At 34.8% G+C, this 22400-nt stretch overlaps 1 protein-coding gene and 1 non-coding gene across 2 annotated transcripts; one reads left to right on the forward strand and one right to left on the reverse strand.

Moving 5' to 3' along the window:
* Nucleotides 1-779: 779 nt before the first annotated feature.
* On the reverse strand, nucleotides 780-4467 carry LOC110633289 (putative receptor-like protein kinase At3g47110). Its single transcript, XM_058133715.1, has 2 exons — nucleotides 1741-4467; nucleotides 780-1468 (listed from the first exon to the last, which is right to left on the reverse strand). Exons 1-2 carry the CDS (start codon nucleotides 4448-4450, stop codon nucleotides 1077-1079), a joined length of 3102 nt encoding a protein of 1033 aa, XP_057989698.1. The 5' UTR covers nucleotides 4451-4467; the 3' UTR covers nucleotides 780-1076.
* Nucleotides 4468-13779: 9312 nt separating this feature from the next.
* On the forward strand, nucleotides 13780-13887 carry LOC131173641 (small nucleolar RNA R71). The gene has a single exon (XR_009143954.1). It is a non-coding gene; the product is annotated as a small nucleolar RNA R71 (small nucleolar RNA).
* The last annotated feature ends 8513 nt before the right edge of the window (nucleotides 13888-22400 follow it).

Consider the following 22400-nt stretch of genomic DNA (forward strand, 5'->3'; position numbering starts at 1 on the left):
CAATTAAATCATAATATTTTTTGAAATCTTTTTAAATAATATATATATATATATATATATATATATATATATATATATATATATATATATATATATATATTAACCAATGCTAAAGATATTTTACAATAAAAGTATTATTCCACCCTTATAGTTTGGAACAAGACATAAAAGTCGATTATCCTAACGTGTGGACAATATTCCAAATTTTATGTCTGCGTGCCTTAGTACTATAGATGATGGTTACTTATTCAATGTCAATGGAAGAGAGAGAAGAGTGTTGCATGCGTACAAGAATTCGCAAAGAAAAGGATGAGTTGCGAAGAGACACGGAAGGAAGTGAAGGTAGACCCAATGAGCTCATCTGCATGTGATTGGTGATGAACAGAGGAGAGCACAAGTATAGATTTCTAAATGTGAGGGAGGTAAGTGGAGTCGCTTGGTGTCAGAGAATAAACAGACTCTTCTAATGGACGTTAAAGTCACAAGTCTGCTTCCCATGTCAAGTGTTGAATATGTAGAAGATATGTAACGAGAGTCTAGGGTTACAGATGGATGATGTCAGGGTAATTCTAGCAAGTAATTTGTATGTGATATCAGAGTTATTGAAAAGCCTACGAGGAATGTAGTTATTGAGAGATATCCGATATTCTTAGGCCAAACAATGGATTTGCACTTATAATATTGTATTAACCTATTTTAAAAATCAGCTTTATAATATTTATATAGATTAGAGTAGTTATTAGTCACTAATTGATAACAATCTTTCAGTATTATGAAGTTCAACTTCATATTCCCATGCAAGTTCCTGATGGAACTGTTGCATTAATCAAATCTAGCATTCCCCTTTTTGAACTTGAATTTAAACGAGAAGAAATTTGTGTCAATGCGAAAGTTCACTATTGAGATAAACAATTATAAAAAGAGAGGGGGAGGGGGGGAGAGAGAGAAAGGAGGAAGTGGGGAGGGGGGAAAGCTTCAATTATATTTTGTGAACTGGAATAACGTCTAGTTTCTGAGTCTCAATAACTCATTATTCTGAAAGTTGTGCTTCTGAAACATATCAAATCCATATTAAGCTAGTTTCTGGTCCCTGTGAAAGAAACCCTGATGGCATTTAGTTTGCTTGTTACATCCCTCATATTCATTCGATCTTGTGGCACTACTGCAGAGCATGCGACTCCAATTTGAAGGACTGATACCACGCATTCTCGTACACTATCTTCAATGCTTTCATCATCCATATTTTCTGCTGCTGCTGTAGCTTCCCCCACTTCTCCTAGAGTGAATAATGTGGGATCCATAACCTGGATGACTTGTCCTGGGAGCTTAGTCTTAACAAAGTTGTGGAGATCTAAGCCATCTGTAAAAACTTCATGAGTTGGTCTCTTTCCTGTGAACATCTCTAACAAAAGTATTCCAAAGCTATACACGTCTCCATAAGTTGTCACATTGCTGCCTACTCCATATTCTGCAATTCATACATCTCCAATTCTATTAAAACGTGATCAAGGCTGTACAGTTACTATTCCATATAGCTACAAAAGAAATTGGGAATTATCTTTATTATTTGCTGTGAATTTTAATAAAAAGCTCCAGGGCTTAATGCGGAGGAAAAAAGTTCAGGGGCTTAATACAAGCAAAGTTCAGGGGTCCAGAATGTTTTCCCCCTCATGCTGCATATGCCATGCCATGCTGATTCATGTAGTAGTTTAACAAAGGAGACAGTGTGGAAAATATTACCTGGAGCCATGTAGCCAACAGTTCCCTTTATTCCTGTTGAGAAAATTTGGCTTTGAGAAGGATTACTGGTGCATTCAGAAATTAGCCTCGCTAATCCAAAGTCACCAACATGAGCAGTCATGTCATTATCAAGAAGAATATTGCTTGGCTTCAAGTCACAATGAACGATTTGCGTATCACAGTGGTCATGAAGATAATGCAATGCAGAAGCCACATCAATGGCAATGCATAGTCTTTGAAGAAAGTTTAATTTCCTCGTCTGCCTATTACCATTTTCTTCTGGATGCAACCACATTTCCAAACTACCATTTGCCATGAATGTGAACACTAGAGCTTTGAAATCATTACCTTTAAAATCAATGCTGGAGCAGTACGTCAAGATTTTAACAAGATTCCGGTGCCGGATGTTTTTCAATGCTTTGCACTCTGCAATGAAGCTCTTGGAAGCACCGTGTTGCTGAAGGTTGAGTACCTTCACAGCAACAAAACATTCTGCCTGCTCATCAAGACTTCCTTTATATACTGAACCAAAACTGCCTTGCCCAATTAAGTTTTCTGAAGAGAATCCGCCAGTTGCTTTCAAGAGTTCCCTGTATGAAATTTGAGGAAGCTTGTCCACCATAAAAGGTAAGAAAATTGGAATCTTTTTTGACTTTTGCCGATAGAAAACACACAAGGACGTCACTATCATCACAAACAAAAATGAACTGATGGTTGTGGTGAGGATTATAACAATGGAAGTCCTTCTGTGTTTTTCTTTTTTGACAGGGCATGCTGGCAGCCGCAATTCTGGGATACCTCCACAAAGATTACTATTTCCAGCAAGCGAAAATGCAGTTGCGTTGCTGAAAACTCCAGTTTTTGGTACCCCACCCTCAAAATTATTGAAAGAAAGATTCAAATATTGCAAGAAGATAAGCTTCTCCAACTCATTTGGAATATTTCCTGACAAGTTGTTTCTGGACAGATCTATTCGTTGGAGACCTCTCAATGAAACAAAAGATGAGGGAATGGGTCCTTGCAGGAAGTTACCCTGCATGTTAAGGATTTCTAGCCTAGAACAATCACCTATTGTTTTGGGAATTTCCCCATAGAGTTTGTTCTCTGAGACATCTAATGCATTAATACTTCTCAAGTTGCCAACTTCTGAGGGTATGATGCCCGTCAATGAGTTCTGTGATAAGTTGAGAGTTTCTGATAGAGAAGAAAGGCCAAGGATTTGTGAGGGTATAATGCCCGTCAGTTTATTTCTTGAGAGATCTAGGAACCGAAGATTTTGGCAGCTTCCAAGACTTGGATTTATGTTTCCTTGGAATTTGTTTCCTTCTAACTGAAGCCAATATAGTTTGGTGATGTTACCTAGGAACACTGGGATTTCTCCAGAAAGTAGATTTTGATTTAAGGTTAGCCTTTCCAGCTTTTGTAGCTTTCCAAAAGAAATAGGGATACTACCAGAAAAAAGGTTCCCATCCATATCTAATCGATACAAATTCACAAGATTCCCTACCTCTTCTGGGATTGTTCCCGATATCGGATTTCGTCCTAGGCCTAATTGGACAAGGTTGGACAGATTACCTACGGAGCTAGGTAATGTACCACCGAAATTGTTTCCATCAAAGTATAGTTGTTGCAGATTGCTGCAGTTGGCCAGAGATGGTACAAAACTCAAATCTTGACTTGTGTTACTGCCAAAGAAATTGAACTCCAAATGAAGCGCTTGTAGACCCCTGAGATTTCCCAGATTGGTTGGAAATCGCCCCGTGAAACTGTTGTTAGAGATGTCAATAAGCTGAAGCTGAGAAGCATTGGCCAATGATTCTGGAATCGTTCCAAAAAATCCATTTTGAGCCAAGAACAATTCTTTCAGGTTCGGAAGAGTCAGGCCTATGTTTGATGGGAGATTCCCACATAAATGATTAGATGTAGTCACAAAGGAACTGATAGATGAGATATTGTAGAGGGCAGGAGGTATTGTACCACTCAGATTATTGACTCCGAGGGCAAAGAAAGTTAAGCTTGTTAAGTGTCCCAATTCAGTTGGAATCTTTCCCTGCAAATTATTATAACTTAGGCGAATCTGTTGGAGGGATGAAAGATTTCCAAAGGAATGTGGGATCTCTCCTGTGAGACTATTTCTACGAAAGGAAAGAATCTCAAGCTTCTTTAAATAGCCTAGCTCAGCTGGCATTTTTCCCACTAAGTTGTTATTCATCAAAATTATAACCCTGAGTTCTGAGCAATTGCTGATGCCATCTGGAATTTCACCACTCAACGGGTTATTCGTCAGGTTGATAAATCTCAATCTGAAGAGGTGACCAACTTCTCGAGGAATTTCTCCATGGAATCTGTTGTCACCAAGGCTGAGAAACCTCAAGAAGGTGAGATTTCCTGCATGTGGAGATATGTTGCCTGACAAGCTCAACCCCTGCAGATTTAGAGACGTAACTCTCTGATGTTTGGGGCCACAAGTAACACCTTGCCATTTGCAGAAGTGGACAGAGTCATTCCATGAGCTGAAGATGTCATTTGGATCATTGCTTATCTTGGCTTTGAATTGCAGAAGAGCAAACCTATCAGTCTCATTTCCCATTTTAGTGAGACAATCAGCAGGTTGGAAGCATAGTGTGGTTACAGAAATTAAGAAAAACACATGAAAACGAAGGATTGAAGAAGGCCAAAACTCAGCTAAGCTTGTGCCTACGAATTCCATTTTCTTTTTTTTTTTGGCCTTTTTTTGCGTGGATGAAGATATGCTGTGAACTCATCTGTGGTTACAAATTTAAATTCAAGGATGGGGGGTTAACAGTAACTCGCAAACGAAAAGACAATGAGCATTGACTTTGACTTTTTGACAGCTATAATGGGAGAGATTGTCTTTCTCAAAGTTGACTTTGTTCCCGTTGAAGATTCAACTGACGGCAAACAAACCCTGCAATAGTTCACATTCATGAGATGACTTTACATACATATATATATTATGTCAAATTATCACTAAATTAATAATAAAAAAATTATTAAATATAAAAAATTCTAAAATTATAATATTTAAAATATGAAACTTTATAAAATTTTAATATTAAAAATTAAAAATTAATTTTTAGCTAAAAACATTCTAAGATTATCACATAAAAATAAAAATAATAAGAATAATTATTATTTTTACATAATTTTTTTTTAAAAAGTGAAACGATAGATGATGTTCACTATCATTCATATATACATATAAGATTAATTAATTAAAAAAAAAAAAGTCAAGTAACACTTATGCATTAAGTTCATTAGTGATTGAAAATAGGTTATGTATGTGTCTAAGAATTCAAATTTTAATAGCATTAATTTTGAAAATTATAAAATAAGCTAATAAGTTATTTATAAGGGTATATATCTACTTAAATATATCAAATTGAAATGAAATTTTAATTAATTAAAACTTTTAATAATTTCTAGATAATAAAAAAAATTAAATTGAAACTAAAAGAAATCCAAACTTAATTAGAATAAAAAAAATATTTGATTGATTATCAATTATAATTAAGTTAATCTAAAAAATACAAAATATAACTTCTATCATTAATTACTAAAATATTAATAAAATATATTTAACAATAATTTTTATGTATAAAAAATAATAAATATAATATATTTTCATTAAAATAATAATTATAAATGATATATTATTAATAAAATTATAACTTATACGTTAATTAATTAAATTTGCTTAGTTTAATTATCAAATTAATTGTTGCCAATTGAAAATCGAATCATACCCTTTATCTAAATAATTGAATTTCACAGAACTCAAAATTTTATTATTTTAAAAATAATTTTAATGATGGAGAACTGTAGTTCATTAATTTTGATATGATATAAGGATAATAAAATCAAAATTCTAAAACTTTTGATTATTTTTTCAATAGTTTTAGTTAAAGTTTTTTTCGGTTCTTAAAAAATTTAATATTTAACTCTATAATTATATGCAATGAATATGACCAAGGAACTTTAATATTTTTTTTTCCTTACCTACAATCAGTTCATTATGGATTCAATAAATAAAATATACAGTGAGATTCATCTATTAAATATATGAGTCTCACATATTTATATTTTTTACTCTATAATAAATCAAATTTAAATAAAATTTCTCATTTTGAATTGTTATATAATAAAGAAAAGATAGATGAGGTCTACCATACTTCTTGTGTCTCACTCTATAATAGACCAATACCCAACTCTACTCAACTAAGTTTTTATCCCAAAAATTTAGAGTTTGCTATATGGATTCTCTTTCTCCACTCTAAGCGATTTTGGGTTAAATCCTTTGAAATGTGTAATGCTTCTAGGTCATATTATACTACTTTCCTCCAAGTTGGTTTAGGTCTACCCCTTCCTTTCTTTCTATCCTCTAACCTAATATGCTCTACTTGTCTAACCGAAGCCTCCGTATGTCCATGCTTCACATGATTAAATGATGTGTCCCAACCGCAAGTGCACGGGTCGTTCAAGTAGTATAGAAAAAGATATCGTTCCCACAATGAGTTGTGTTAATGATTGAATTTTTGATGTAAAATAAAATATGTTAAAATTATATTTTAATCAAATTAATAAAAGAAATTTAGGAAATTGAAGCATAAGGTATGAAAATGCAAAACTAAATTCAAACAATGACTAATTTAATAATTCGCAAAATAAAGAAATTGATAATAATGAAAATTAATAAAATGAGATTAAACTAAACACTCAAAAGTAAAATTCCAAGCAATAATTGATGAAAGACGATTCTGGAGTCAAGGGTTCATATTTAAGTCATTTTGAGATTTTCCCTAGCTAGCCCAATCCATGAAATTTATGGGTTTAAAGGAGATTAATTCTAAAATCCTTTGAAAACTCTTTCAAGTGAGACAAAGAGTGCCTTAATTAATTTAATCCTACTTTCGTGGAGTTAAAATTAACCAAGACCCATTAGGTTCTTTAATCAATCTATTAAAACCCTCTTAACCCTTAGTCTATTTCTAGATCTAAGTTAATTAAGTCCAATTTATTGATTAACTATCACTTGGTTTTCTCCTTTCGATGCTTCAACCAAGGATTAAGAACATAACTTAATGGGGCCCTTCATTAAGCATGTGAATAAGCACACAAGAAATGGATTAAACCTCATAAATTCATTAAATTGGGACTAACCCAGTTCAAATCCACAAAAATAACTAAATATTACATCCCTTACTCCAGAATCAAAGTAAAACTACTCACTATCCATAATGTTTACAAGAAATTCTGAGTTTATAAGGAAATAAAGCTTTAATCTAAGCTAAGAAACAAGAAACTAAACACTAGAAATGTAGGAAAAATGTAAGAAAAGAAATCTCCAAATCTGGTTGGAAATGGAGTGGGAGATGATTGTGACTCTTCAGCTGCTGCCTCCCCTATCCCTTTTCTTCCTCTACTTGCTTCCCCTATCTTCTAAAATGGGAAATGGGACTATTTATAGCATTTTTCTGACATGGAGCCCTAAAATGGTGTGTTTTAGGAGGAATTTTCTGAGGGAATCTTCTGCCAGCTCATTAATGAAACCTTTGTGGGACTGCATAAGTGGACTGCATAAGTTATGCAGTCCCTTATGCGCATTTTGTTCTGATTCACTTATGCAAAACTGCATGACTTGGCGCATAGGTTATGCACATTTCCGTGAGATTGCATAAGGGAGGCGTGAATCTGCATAAGCTATGCACTCTCCTTATGCACAATTCGGCAGGTGTTGGAACAGTGTTTCTTCTCCTCATGCGGATCTGCATAGCTTATGCGGCAAGTTATGCGCAATTTTGTCAATGCATATTTCCATTTGAAAACTTGTTTTTGACATCTTTGGCTGTAGAAGTCACTCCTCAATGGCAAAATTTCTTTTCAGTCCTTCAAAAACACCATTTTTCCTACAAAACAAAGTAAAAATTACAAATTAATCCAAAATTGACAATTATGAAAAACTAACTAAATAACTAATGAAATTAGCTAAAAGTGACTAATAATCAAATAAAATGGCTATGAAATTAAACCTAAATGATTATGCAAAATGTATGCATCAAATACCCCCAAACTCAAGCTTTTGCTTGTCCTCAAGCAAACTTTAAAATGTGATGCAAAAATTTTTTTTAGGGGTGCCTTATCCAAAGAGCTATGAAAATCACCTATTAAAGTAACTTAACACACCTTTAGCCATACCAGCAATCCATATACCCATCCTTCAAAATGCAAAGAATCTAATGCTTATCCAAGCTTTCACCGCTTAGCCATCAAGTCAATTATCATTCAAAATCCCCAAACCAACCAATCAAAAGAGAGAGTCATGCTCAAAAGGAATTCTAGGACAATCAATAGTCAAAGTGTCTCTATATGGAATGATGGAATTGAATGAATGAATGAATAGTTTTCCAATCCCATAGGCAAATTCCCTATTCCCATCTCCACTAATGTAGCAAGTACTATCAAGAGATCAAAGGTCTTTTTAAGGATGTAATGGGGCCATGGGGTTCAAAATGAGGCTAAGAAGAAAGATGGGTAAAAAGGATTCAAAGCATGAGAATATTTTCAATTTTGAAACATAAGGTACACTTCTTATTTTATTATATTTTTTTCTTTTTTTTTTATTTATATGGGAGAGAGAAATACACAATGAGGATTGTCAAGTGCTAGCATAGTTTACAAAACACATAAAAATGGAGGGACATTTTGATTCTTTAGACTTGTATCTTGCATTTTCTTTTGATGATTGTCCCTAAAATTGCCACCCCCAAACTTATTTCTTTTAATACTTTGGGTGGATTTCTTTCATTTTGAATGACAATGGTGAAAAGCACATACACTAGCACTTTTACAAGATGACAAGCACTTCTTCTCCTTTTTATTATATATTTTTTTTCTTTTTTTTTCTTTTTTTTTTGTTTTTTTTTTTTATGTACCTAATGTTATAAATAATTATTCTCATGAAAAAGGTTGGAGTATTTGGTTCATTGGCTAGGTAACAATAAGGATTTCAAGAAAAATTAAGGGTAAAAAGGCTCAAAGGGGTTTGCAAGGGTCAATTTTAATTAGGAAAAGGGCCAAAGGTTTAAAATGAGAAGGTTTAAATCAAAGAATGCCTAATCATCTCTCTTTTCAAGTACAAGCTGGTATTTCGCCTTGAAAGGTTTAGAAAATTTGTTCTAGGATTGGTGAGACATCATTTGACTACCTTATATCCAATAATTCCCTCTAAACACTTCCATCTCCAAATGACTAGTTGGGTGGCTTTTTGGCTAAGAAGATATAGGCAAGGGATAGACACTTCAAAACCTTGCACCTCTTAGGAAACTTTCAATCCACAAACCCAACTAAAGGTAAGTCAAATCACTCTCATAGGTAGCTTTTCAATACTCAAGGGATTTGGCAAAGAATTTTAATGCATTATGCATGATTCCTAAAAATGAGCACGCATTAACTAAATGAAGGAAATCTATTTGTGTGCAATGTGTACAATTTCTAAGTGATGTATAATGTGTGTGTAAATGTGTAATGTATTTGTATGTATGGATGTATATGTAAAACATTCACAATATATGTAAATGGAATGGGATGAGATGTTCCTATACTCAAAATGTGAAAAATGTAGCAAAAATCAAAATGCACACCCCCAAACTCAAAATTAGACATTGTCCTCAATGTCTCAAGCAGTGTATTATAAAAAAAAAAAAAAAAAAACTCAAAGTAGACAGGATTTACCAGGAATTGAGAGATTTAAGAGCAAAAAGAAAGAGTTACCTGGTATGGAGCAGATTAAAAGTCAAGATATAATGGGGATGCATAAGAAGCTGCACAGGTTATGCAGAGTAAAGTGCTGTCCAGAACAGGTGCATAAGGAAGGTGCATAAGCTGTGCGGTTCTGCATGAGTGGCAATAAGGATTGCACAGGCCATACAGAACATTTGCATAAGGGTATTCACAGCCTGTGCAGTATATTCAAAAGCTGCTGCATGATGATTAGCAAGGAAAAATGTGCAAACACCAGTAGAAGCATGCAAATATATGCAGAGTATGGACAAATATGCACAAAGTGAAAGATGCAGAGAAAAGTTAGGGCAAATGCGGCGAAAATAGGAGTGGAGAAGAAGAGGAGAGGTAATGCCGGAATAAATGGATGTGGGGGGAAAAAGGAGTGAACAGGAATATCAGGAGGTGGAGGTGGGAAAATGGGTGCCGAAAACAAATTTTGATTTGAACAGGACATGTGTTAAGGCTGCATAAGGGAAAAATGGGTGTGCATAACTTATGCACTCTCTTATGCAAGTTTCGGTGGGTGATAAAAAGTGTGAAAAACTGATTATGCAAGAGTGCATAGCTTATGCGCTAACTTATGCACGTTTTGGCCTGTTTTGGAGGTCAGAGAAATAGGTCATGCAGAAGTGCATAAGTCATGCACTCTCCTTATGCAGGTCTTGGCAAGTTCTGGAATTCAGAGTTGGTGGTTATGCGGAAGTGCATAAGTTATGCACTCTGCTTATGCACCTCTCGGTAGGTTTTGGTCTTTTAGGAGTTCGGTCATGCGGAAGTGCATAAGTTATGCACTCTGCTTATGCACCTCTCGGCAAGTTTTGGAGTTCAGAATGTGAGGTCATGCAGAAGTGCATAGGCTATGCACCTTGCTCATGCACCTCTCGGCAGATTTTTAAATTCAGAGAATGTGGTCAAGCGGTTGTGCATAAGCTATGCACTCTGCTTATGCACCTCTCGGTGGGTTTTGGGTTTTGGGGTTGGTGGTCATGCAGAAGTGCATAAGCTATGCACCCTCCTTATGCAGGTCTGGGCAGATTTTGGTGCCTGGAAAATGTAGTCATGCAGCTGTGCATAAGCTATGCACTCTGCTTATGCACCTCTCGGCAGGTTTTGGGTTTTGGGGTTAGTGGTCATGCAGAAGTGCATAAGCTATGCACCCTCCTTATGCACCTCTCGGCAAGTTTTGGATTTCAGAGTTTCTGGTTATGCGGAAGTGCATAAGTCATGCACCCTCCTTATGCAGACTTCGGCAAAGAGAGAAAATACAGGATTTGAAGTCATGCAGTTGTGCATAAGTCATGCACTCACTTATGCAAGGTTTGACAGATATGAATTTTGACAAAATAAGGCTATGCAGAATTGCATAAGCTATGCACTCTTCTTATGCACTTTGCAATAGAGATGAAAAATTGCAAGAATTGTGGTTATGCAAGATTGCATAAGCTATGTAGTTGCTTATGCACAATTCAACAAGATTGAGATTGCAATGGAAAATGATTTGCAAGTGTGAAAAATACCCTAGAATGAAGAAATAGAATTCTATGAAGCATAAACCATGAGAAATTTTCACCAAAAACACATCAATACATATAAAGTCCATCAAAATTGTATCACACAAGCTTGTAAAATTGAATCCTGCATAAAAGGCCTTTGTGAACCATGCCATTTTGACTTAAATTCTGCAGATCAACATTTTGCACAATAATAACTCAATAAAACCTGCATAAAGTTGCATCTATTCACAAATGATGAACTCCCCAAGTCATGCCAAGAAAATGCAAAATGTCCACCTTGAATCCACAACCCAAATAAGCACAAAACTACAAAGATGACCCACTTACCACCATATTAACATTATAATCACAAATACTTAAAATTTACACATCCAACCTCACCAAGAACATAAGACAGGTGCTGCAGATCCTTCCTTGCTGCAGAATTGCTTTTTCCTCTCTGCATAAACCAGGTAGCAGACCTGCACAGGTTATGCAGCAAAAACCAATCAGTTTTGGGAGAGTTGAAAGATAAAATATCAGTTAAGGGTTACTCCCCAGCAGTTCACAAACCTTCCTCCATTAAAATACATCTACAAGGGACAAGATTCAACAATGTCAAAAATTGAATTTGGGGAGATTTAAGATAAAAACAAAAGCAATGTAAATAAAAGTAAATCAACAAAAGCAAAATAAAAGAACTTGGGGTGCCTCCCAAGAGCGCTAATTTATAGTCCTTCGCTGGACTCTTTTCATGTTTCATGGTGGCTGAAATTGGAATTTATTGCCTCTGTTTCCAATAGGTGCTTCAATGAATCTATACTTCATTTTCTTTCCATCACATGAGAAGATCCTTGTTGCTTTGTCTAAAAATCCAACCATTTCTTTCTTGACAACCTTTGGTGCATCTTTTTCTTTGAGAGATGGTTGCTTGACTTCACTTTTCTCCACTTGCTCAACTTGAAAGATTGGTGCCATAGGACAAGATGGATTACCCTTTAAATGTTGTGCAAATGCAGCCTCTTTTGGATTTTCATCATTGATACTCCCTTCATGGATAAGACAACTTTCAAGAGAAGCCTTCGGATAGCTCTTTCTAAAGTGCTCTTTTACTAACTCATCAACTATATCAATTCTCAAACAAGAGTCTACATCTTCATGCTGCTTCTTCTTATCCTTGCCAATGTTGAAGACTAAATGATCCTCTCCGACTCTAAGAGTAAGCTTTTCACCTTTCACGTCAATCAAAGCACCAGCTGTAGCTAGGAAAGGCCTCCCCAAAATGATTGGGATATTAGAATCCTCTTCCATGTCCAAGATGACAAAGTCAACAGGTATATAGAATTTCCCAACCTTCAGAGGCACATTCTCTAAAATCCCTTCAAGATACTTAATTGATCTATCAGCTAACTGAAGAGAAATGTGGGTCGGCTTAAGATCTCCCATGTTGAGCTTCTCATAGATGGAGAGGGGCATAAGGCTTACACTAGCCCCTAAATCACATAAAGCTTTTATAGAACATGATTCCCCAATGTGGCATGGAATTGAAAAACTCCCTGGATCCTTGAGCTTTGGAGGAAGTTTCCTTTGGAGGATAGCACTGCATTCCTCAGTTAAGGCTACAGTCTCATAATCTTCAAGTCTTCTTTTGTTTGAGAGAATTTCTTTCAAAAACTTAGCATAAGAAGGCATTTGGGAAAGAGCATCAATAAAAGGCACATCTATATATAGCTTCTTTAAAACCTCTAAGAACTTCCCAAATTGCTTATCAATCTTGGCTTTTTGAAATCTCTGTGGAAAGGGAAGCTGTGGCTTGTAAGGCTCTGGAGGTATGTATTTCTCTTCTTTCTCTTTTCTTGCACTCTCTTTCTTTTCACTCTCTTGTTTTTCATTTTCATCAACATCTTCCTCATTTTCTCTCTTCTCACTTTTTTCACTCTTCTCATTATGTACTATTTTACCACTTCTCAGTGTAATGGCATGACATTGCTCCCTTGGATTTTCTGTTTGACTAGGAAGTTTCCCCATAGATTTGGTACTTGATGAGTGTGCTTGTTGTGCAATCTGATTTTCCAGTATCCTATTGTGTGTTTGCATTTGTTCCAGCCTTGCTTTCATCTCTCTCATCTCTTCATCACGCTTAGTTTGATTAGCAAGAATTTGTTGTAATAAAGCCTCTGTGGTGGAACTTTGTTCTTGCTGTTTTGGTAGAGGTGCAGGATTTGCATTCTTTTGCTGAAAACTAGGTGGTGGTTGCCAAGGTTGTTGGTATTGATGCCCTTGTTGTTGTGGTGGAAAGTTCTGAGTTAAAGCTTGAGTTTGCTGATTCCCCCATGAAAAATTTGGATGATTCCTCCAAGCATATGAAGGATAATCTACTCCACAACTCATTGTTCCTTCTGCATAAGTAACTTGTTGAGAATTCCCAAAGCATGATGATGAACTAACTAGCATACTTAAATCCTCCATTTTCTTAGCAAGGACATTAGTGAGTGCATCAAATTTTGCATTGATCATGTTGAATGGATCAAGCTCATACATTCCAGCAGCTTGCCTCTTTTGAGTTGGAGCTGGTCCTCTTGGACTACTCCAAAGATGAGTATTCTTTGCTATTTTCTCTAACAAATCATAAGCTTCATCTTCATGCTTAATGATGAATTCCCCTCCAGTTTGAGCATCAATGATTCCTCTGATAGCAGGAGTGACATTTGTGTAAAAATTATGGTTTATCATCCATTTAGGAATGGCATGATGTGGACATTGTCTCTCCAACTCCTTCCATCTCATCCATGACTCATAAAGAGTCTCATCTTCTCTTGGTCTAAAAGCAATCATTTGATTCCTCAACTCTTGAGTTTTTCCAGGTGGAAAGTATTGGGCAAGAAATGCATCAGTGAGCTGCTCCCAATTTGTAATTGAGTTGTGAGGTAAAGAATCAAGCCAATCCAATGCTCTATCTTTCAAAGAGAATGGAAACAATTTTAGCCTTACTGCATCATCAGACACTCCTGGTTGCTTTTGCATGTCACAGATCATAACAAACTTCTTAAGATGAGTATGAGGATTTTCTGAAGGATGACCTCCGAATTGAGAATTCTGAATCATTTGTAGTACTCCAAAATCCATCTTATAACTATTTGCATCAATTCTTGGTCTTGCTATACTCTCTCTTAAATCATCAAAATGAGGAAATGCGTAATCCATCATACTTCCCTTAGGCACATTAGCATTTACAACTTCTTCACCATGAGCTGCATTTTCATTGTTTCGATCATTTTCAGCATTACCACCACCAATTCCAACTCTTTCTTCAGCCATTTCTTGTTCAATTTCAGCTGCTCTCAATGCTTCTTTTCTTCTTCTAGTTTCTTTCTTGTTGGCTCTACAAAACTTCTCAATTTCAATATTAAATAATATGGATGTATCACTTGTGCTTCTAGCTCTTCTCATAAAAGATTAAGAGTACCTAAAAAAGAACAAACAAACACAAAATGAAAAGATAACAAAGATAAAACTATAAACAACTAAAATAATCAAGAATTCAATCTTAAACAAACAACTCCCCGGCAATGGCGCCAAAAACTTGATGTGTCCCAACCGCAAGTGCACGGGTCGTTCAAGTAGTATAGAAAAAGATATCGTTTCCACGAGGAGTTGTATTAATGATTGAATTTTTTATGTAAAATAAAATATGTTAAAATTGTATTTTAATCAAATTAATAAAAGAAATTTAGGAAATTGAAGCATAAGGTATGAAAATGCAAAACTAAATTCAAACAATGACTAATTTAATAATTCGCAAAATAAAGAAATTGATAATAATGAAAATTAATAAAATGAGATTAAACTAAACACTCAAAAGTAAAATTCCAAGTAATAATTGATGAAAGACGATTCTGGAGTCAAGGGTTCATATTTAAGTCATTTTGAGATTTTCCCTAGCTAGCTCAATCCATGAAATTTATGGGTTTAAAGGAGATTAATTCTAAAATCCTTTGAAAACTCTTTCGAGTGAGACAAAGAGTGCCTTAATTAATTTAATCCTACTTTTGTAGAGTTAAAATTAACCAAGACCCATTAGGTTCTTTAATCAATCTATTAAAACCTTCTTAACCCTTAGTCTATTTCTAGATCTAAGTTAATTAAGTCCAATTTCTTGATTAACTATCACTTGGTTTTCTCCTTTCGATGCTTCAACCAAGGATTAAGAACATAACTTAATGGGGCCCTTCATTAAGCATGTGAATAAGCACACAAGAAATGGATTAAACCTCATAAATTCATTAAATTGGGACTAACCCAGTTCAAATCCACAAAAATAACTAACTATTACATCCCTTACTCCAGAATCAAAGTAAAACTACTCACTATCCATAATGTTTACAAGAAATTCTGAGTTTATAAGGAAATAAAGCTTTAATCTAAGCTAAGAAACAAGAAACTAAACACTAGAAATGTAGGAAAAATGTAAGAAAAGAAAGAAATCTCCAAATCTGGTTGGAAATGGAGTGGGAGATGATTGTGACTCTTCAGCTGCTGCCTCCCCTATCCCTTTTCTTCCTCTACTTGCTTCCCCTATCTTCTAAAATGGGAAATGGGACTATTTATAGCATTTTTCAGACATGGAGCCCTAAAATGGTGTGTTTTAGGAGGAATTTTCTGAGGGAATCTTCTGCCAGCTCATTAATGAAACCTTTGTGGGACTGCATAAGTGGACTGCATAAGTTATGCAGTCCCTTATGCGCTTTTAAGTATTCTGATTCACTTATGCAAAACTGCATGACTTGGCGCATAGGTTATGCATATTTCCGTGAGATTGCATAAGGGAGGCGTGAATCTGCATAAGCTATGCACTCTCCTTATGCACAATTCGGAAGGTGTTGGAACAGTGTTTCTTCTCCTCATGCGGATCTGCATAGCTTATGCGGCAAGTTATGCGCAATTTTGTCAATGCATATTTCCATTTGAAAACTTGTTTTTGACATCTTTGGCTGTAGAAGTCACTCCTCAATGGCAAAATTTCTTTTCAATCCTTCAAAAACACCATTTTTCCTACAAAACAAAGTAAAAATTACAAATTAATCCAAAATTGACAATTATGAAAAACTAACTAAATAACTAATGAAATTAGCTAAAAGTGACTAATAATCAAATAAAATGGCTATGAAATTAAACCTAAATGATTATGCAAAATGTATGCATCATTAAACCATCTGAATCTCCCTTCTCTCAACTTATCCACAATTGGCACCACTAATATCTTTTCTCTGATACTCTCATTACGGACTTTATCTAGTCTAGTATGGCCACTCATCTACCTTAACATTCTCATATCCGCAACTCTTATCTTAGACACGTACGACTTCTTCAGTGCACAACACTCACTACCATATAACATGGCCGGTCATATAGCTGTATGGTAAAATTTTCCTTTCAACTTTTTGGGAATCTTACGATCACATAATACTCCAGTGGCACTTCTCCACTTCAACCATCCGGCTTTAATCCTATGACTAATATCCTCCTCACATCCCTCATCTACTTGAATGATTGAGCCGAGATATTTAAAGTGATTATTTTGAGACAGTACCACTCCATCCAAACTAACTCCTTCCCTATCACCAGTTCGGCCTTCACTGAACTTACAATGCATGTATTCTATTTTCTACTTAACTTAAAGCCCTTTGACTCTAGAGTACTTCTCCAAAGCTCTAACTTTCTATTGACTCTTTCTTACGTCTCATCTATTAGAATTATATCATCCGTAAACATCATGCACCAAGAGATACTTTCTTGTATATGTTTCGTCAATTCATCTAAAACTAATGAAAAAAGTTAAGGGCTTACAGCTGAACTTTGGTGTAATCCAACTGAGATAGGGAAATCTCTTGTGTCACCTCCCACTGTGCGTATAATAGTAGTTGCTCCTTCATACATATCTTTCAACACTTGTATGTACCTAATAAATATCCTCTTTTGTTCTAACACTCTTCATAAGACATCTCTTGGAACACTATCATAAACCTTCTCCAGATTGATAAAAATCATGTATAGATCTTTCTTCACATCTCTATATTTCTCCATCAAGCTTCTAATGAGAAAGATCGCTTCCATAGTTGAACGACCAAGCATGAAGCCAAATTGATTGGGAGAGATAGAAGTGTCATGACGTAGTCGATGTTTCACAACTCTCTCCCATAACTTCATAGTGTGGCTCATGAATTTAATTTCCCTATAGTTTGAGCAACTTTGTATGTCTCCCTTATTTTTAAAAATCGGTACTAAAATACTTCTTCTCCATTCATCAGGCATTTTTTTTTAGTTTAGAATCTTATTAAACAATTTAGTTAATCATGCCACTCTCATATTGACTTGGACGTGCCACGGGAGTTTTATGTGATCGTAAGATTCCCAATAAATTAAAAGGAAAATTTTACCGTACAGCCATACGACCAGCTATGCTATATGGTAGTGAGTGTTGGACACTGAAAGAGTCATATGCATCTAAGATAAGAGTTGCAGAGATGAGAATGTTAAGGTGGATGAGTGGTCATACTAGACTAGATAAAGTCCGTAATGAAAGTATTAGAGAAAAGGTAGGAGTGGTGCCAATTGAAGATAAGTTGAGAGAAGGGAGATTGAGGTGGTTTGGTCATGTGAAGCGTAGACATACGGAGGCTCCAGTTAGACAAGTAGAGCACATTAGGCTAGAGGATAGAAAGAAAAAAAGGGGTAGACCTAAATTGACTTGGAGGAGAGTAGTACAGCATGACTTAGAAGCATTACACATTTCTGAGGATTTAACCCAAAATCGTTTAGAGTGGAAAAAGCGAATCCATATAGCCGACCCCAAATTTTTGGGATAAAGGCTTAGTTGAGTTGAGTTGAGTTGAGTTGTATGCCACTCTCATATCTCCCAAACACTTCCACACTTCAATTGGTATTCTATCAGGTCCACAGGCTTTACCCATTTTCATTCTCTTAAGTGCTTCCTTTACTTCTAAAGATCTAATTTTTCTAGTATAATTCACATTCTTTTCTATTACTCTGTAGTCTATATTCACGCTATTACCACTTTGACTATTATTAAAGAGATCATCAAAATAATTTCTCCATCTTTCTTTAATGTCCTCATCTTTCACCAACATTTTTCCTTCTTTATCCTTAATGCACCTAACTTGATTGAGATCTTGACATTTCTTTTCTCTCCTCCTTGCTAATCTATAAATATCTTTCTCTCCTTCTTTAGTTCTAAGTTTCTCATATAACTTTTTAAAGGTCTACGCTCTTACTTGACTAACTGCCTTTTTTGTCTCTTTTTTTGCTATCTTGTACTGTTCATATGCCTCATTATTATCATACTTAGGTAATTTCTTATACCATTTTCTCTTTCTCTTCACTGCCTCTTGTACTTCCTCATTCCACCAACATCTCTCTTTTGAGAGTGGTCCATGTCCTCTATACTCTCCAAGTATTTTTCTAACTACTTCTCTAATCTTTGATACCATCTGTATCCACATACCATTGACCTCCACATCCAGCTTCCATGCTTTGGACTCGATAAGCTCATTTTTGAACTTCACTTGCTTTACTCCTTTGAACTCCCACCACTTTATTCGAGCTACACTATTTCTTCTAATCTTACTTGAATTATTCCTAAACTTGACATCTAAGACTACTAACCGATGTTGACTTGTTAAAGCCTCTCCTAGAATGACCTTGCAATTCTTCCATAGAGCTCTATTTGTCTTTCTAGTTAAGAGGAAGTCAATTTGACTTCTATGTTGCCCACTTTTAAAAGTCACTAAATGTGACTCTCTTTTTATAAAGTAAGTATTTGATAGTATTAGGTCGTATGCCATAGCAAAATCCAGAATACTTTTTCCCTCCTTATTTCTACTGCCAAATCCAAACGTTCATGAACATTCTCATAACCTTGCCTATCACTTCCTACATGTCCATTCAAATCTCCACCAATGAAAACATTCTCTTTATTCGGTATGCTTTGCATTAGATCATCTATATCTTCCTAAAACCTTTATTTACTCTCACTATCTAGTCTTATTTGTGGGGCATAAGCACTAACTATATTTATTGTTTCTCTTTCTAGTACTAGCTTTACTAGTATAATTCTATCTCCTACTCTTTTCACAGCTAGTACAGCATCTTTCAATATCTTGTCTATGATTATGTCAACTCCGTTCTTGCTCCTCTCATTTTTGATAAATCACAGTTTGTACCCTGAATTACCCACTTCCTTGCTTTTCTCTCTTACGCATTTAGTCACCTGAATGCAAGCAATATTCACCCTTCTCCTTTCCAAAGTATCCACAAGCTCCATTAATTTTCCTGTAAATGATCTAACATTCCAAGTACCAACCCTAATTCTTCTCCTATCATGTTCCTTCCTAAATGATCTCTTTCTATGATATCTTCTATTATTCTTTATGCCTATTTTATGTTCTATTCCACTATATGTTCTACTATCTATCCTATTAACTAACTTATTTACCCACACCCTCCCATGATGTGGGAACCCTTGCTCATTTAACACCACACCTAGGCATCGGCATGGCACGTCGCTTTCGGTGAATGCCCTACATCCTTGCATATTTCTCGCTACACCTGGGTTCCGATGTAGCGCGTCGTAAGTAGAGGACGCCCCAACGTTTATATCATTTGAATCCATATCATGAGTTGTGACGAAATTTTTACGCTGGTTGTTACTTTATGATAGACCAATAATCTAGACAAAAAAAAAAATCATTTATGTATTGAGACTCTGTTTATTTTAAGAAAAATATTTTTTTCAAAATATTTTCTATATTTTCTAGCTTTTAAAACATCCAAGAAAATAAGTTAATAGAAAATATTTTTCTTCTCAAAAGAAAAATTAAGTCAATATTATAGAAAAAAACTCTCTTTTATGGAGAAATTATTTTTCATTTTCTAAACTTTGATTATTTAATTAAAATATAAAAATATATATACATATATTATGTAAATGCAAATCATTAATTTAACGTTATAATTAAATAATAGAATATATTTTTATAAAAATTATTTTTTAAAATATTTTTTATAGTAAAATATTTTTTATATTTAAATTATTTTAGGCTGAGTTGTGAAACAGATTAAATATGAACCAAAGAAGTCCTCCACGAAAGGATCGAAACGTATTTATATTGAACGTGATGGTGTGTCGTTCGGCTAAATCTAAATGGATAGGCTTTGTGAGCATTAAAAAAATGTATGGTCAAGGCCCAATATGTCTTCAAAGACACATGAGTTGCATTCTAGCCTGTTGCAGTTGGATAAGGCAGTGGGTTGTCCATTGAGACTCAGTGAGAGGCCCACTTGGGCCAACCATGCCCATTCTCCCTAATCATTCCTTGACCATTAATTTAGGGTTGGTCATTAACCCAATAACTTGGAGTGTAAGAGTTCATCTGTAATTTTCATTGCATTCGATGTCATCTATTAATCAGAATTTCCATGTTTAATGCAATCTACCTGATTGATGCAACAGGATTGATTATATAACATGGATGAATCATTGGCTAACATTGAAAGTGATTGCAGTGCTCTATTGAGGCATCTCAACCAATATCATCAAGTCATTTGCTATTATAGTGTTTTTCCTCCTTGTGTTCATCATCTTTGTGGCCTGAATGTGATTACAGATTGTTTGCATAAATGATGGAAGTAATTCTAACTTATTGCAGACTACGGAAGCATATAATTTTATCAAATAATTCATAAGTTATCTCCATCTATTAACCTAATTATACCAAGAGATCTCTCGCTACAAATTGCTCACAGTGAATACATTAATTTGCCTTTTTCATTTTTCTCTCGACATAATTATAATATTTACTAATTTAACTTTCTATTGGACTTTATGTACTTTTTTCTTTAATAGGCGAATGTCAAATAATTCTCTATCTAATTGACTAATATTGCTCTGTTCAAATTAGGAAAAAAACTCGTTTTCCTAATAATCTAATAATCATAGCATTATGCTGACGTCCATCTTACTCATTAAGCATATATTTACATATATATGCTTCAGGGTAATGTATTGGGGTTTTTCATCCTTTTTGCTGTCTTGAGACAGAAATGACACTGATCGTAATTTCTACCATACAAGGCTATATAGTTGCAGGAGGGACCTGATTTCATCCTTAAACCTGCCACTTGAGTGAACAAATTAAGGCTTTGTTTGGAAATACGTTGTGGTTTTCTTAGCCATTAAAATTGTTATGATTGCACTTGAAAACTACTTTGAAATTAATGCATTAAGAGACTGAAAGCTGTGCATTACTCATAAGGAGAAATTATATATATATATATATATCAACTTTCCTTCCAAATATGAGAGAAATAAGCCAAATTCTTTCCCAACTTTTTCTCCCCCTATTCCCAATCCCTTGTTGTTGCCAAACACAGCCTTAGAATTTGGCATGGACCTTAGACCTACCACACACAGTTTCTTAAACGTCATTAGCACGACTAATATATGGTAATGCATGATATGAAAGTGATTAACATTTGTTTCAGCCCTGAAGTGATCTTTATCTGTATAACTCGGAGATTTACTAAAAATTTGATGGAAATTTAGGGCGGTTTGTCCTCTGGCATATTTTCTTTGCCATTATTTATGTGATTACGAAGCTACAACTTCTTTTTAGGTGACTAATTGCTTTCAGGAATTTTTTTTTTCTATTTTCTTTTCTTTTTAAGAGTACCCTTTTCAAGAATTTATTCAAAAGATGCATTGCTAGTGTGCAAAACTCTATTGTCATAACCAAACCAGACAGGTTTAATTGGGAATTAGACCAGTAATCGATGTGATTCACATTTAAAACCCTCTTTTTTATCAGAATAAAACCCTAACACAAACTGTAGAACTTTTTTTTAACCTAGGGTCCACCATTTTATTTCTAGAGAGAGCATTACTACCCTGCACCAGCTAGTGGCGGATCTACTGCAAGAAAAAAAATAGGGGTTAATTGACTCCCTTTTTCATAAAGTACCCTTATACATTTATATACTTGTTTAAATTAATCCTTCATTAATTTAAGTATTGAATCTTTTTTTAAAATGGAGAATGTATTTTTATTAACAGAAAATAAATTAACCTCTATATATTAAGCAAATTATTGCCAACTTATGGTATAAGTTTATCTTTACCCACAAAAGGTAAGGGTTTTATCTTCCTAAATTTGAAACTCAATTGTTTTTATTTGAGTATTAACTGTATTATTTTTTAGTGCACTAAATATATTATATAACTTGCCTATATATTGACCACGGAAAATTTTTTTTCTAGATCCGCCACTTGTACCAACTATAAAAATTTCA

The sequence above is a fragment of the Hevea brasiliensis genome, chromosome 14 (assembly GCF_030052815.1).
Source record: "Hevea brasiliensis isolate MT/VB/25A 57/8 chromosome 14, ASM3005281v1, whole genome shotgun sequence".
In the NCBI taxonomy this organism is placed as follows: Eukaryota; Viridiplantae; Streptophyta; class Magnoliopsida; order Malpighiales; family Euphorbiaceae; genus Hevea; species Hevea brasiliensis.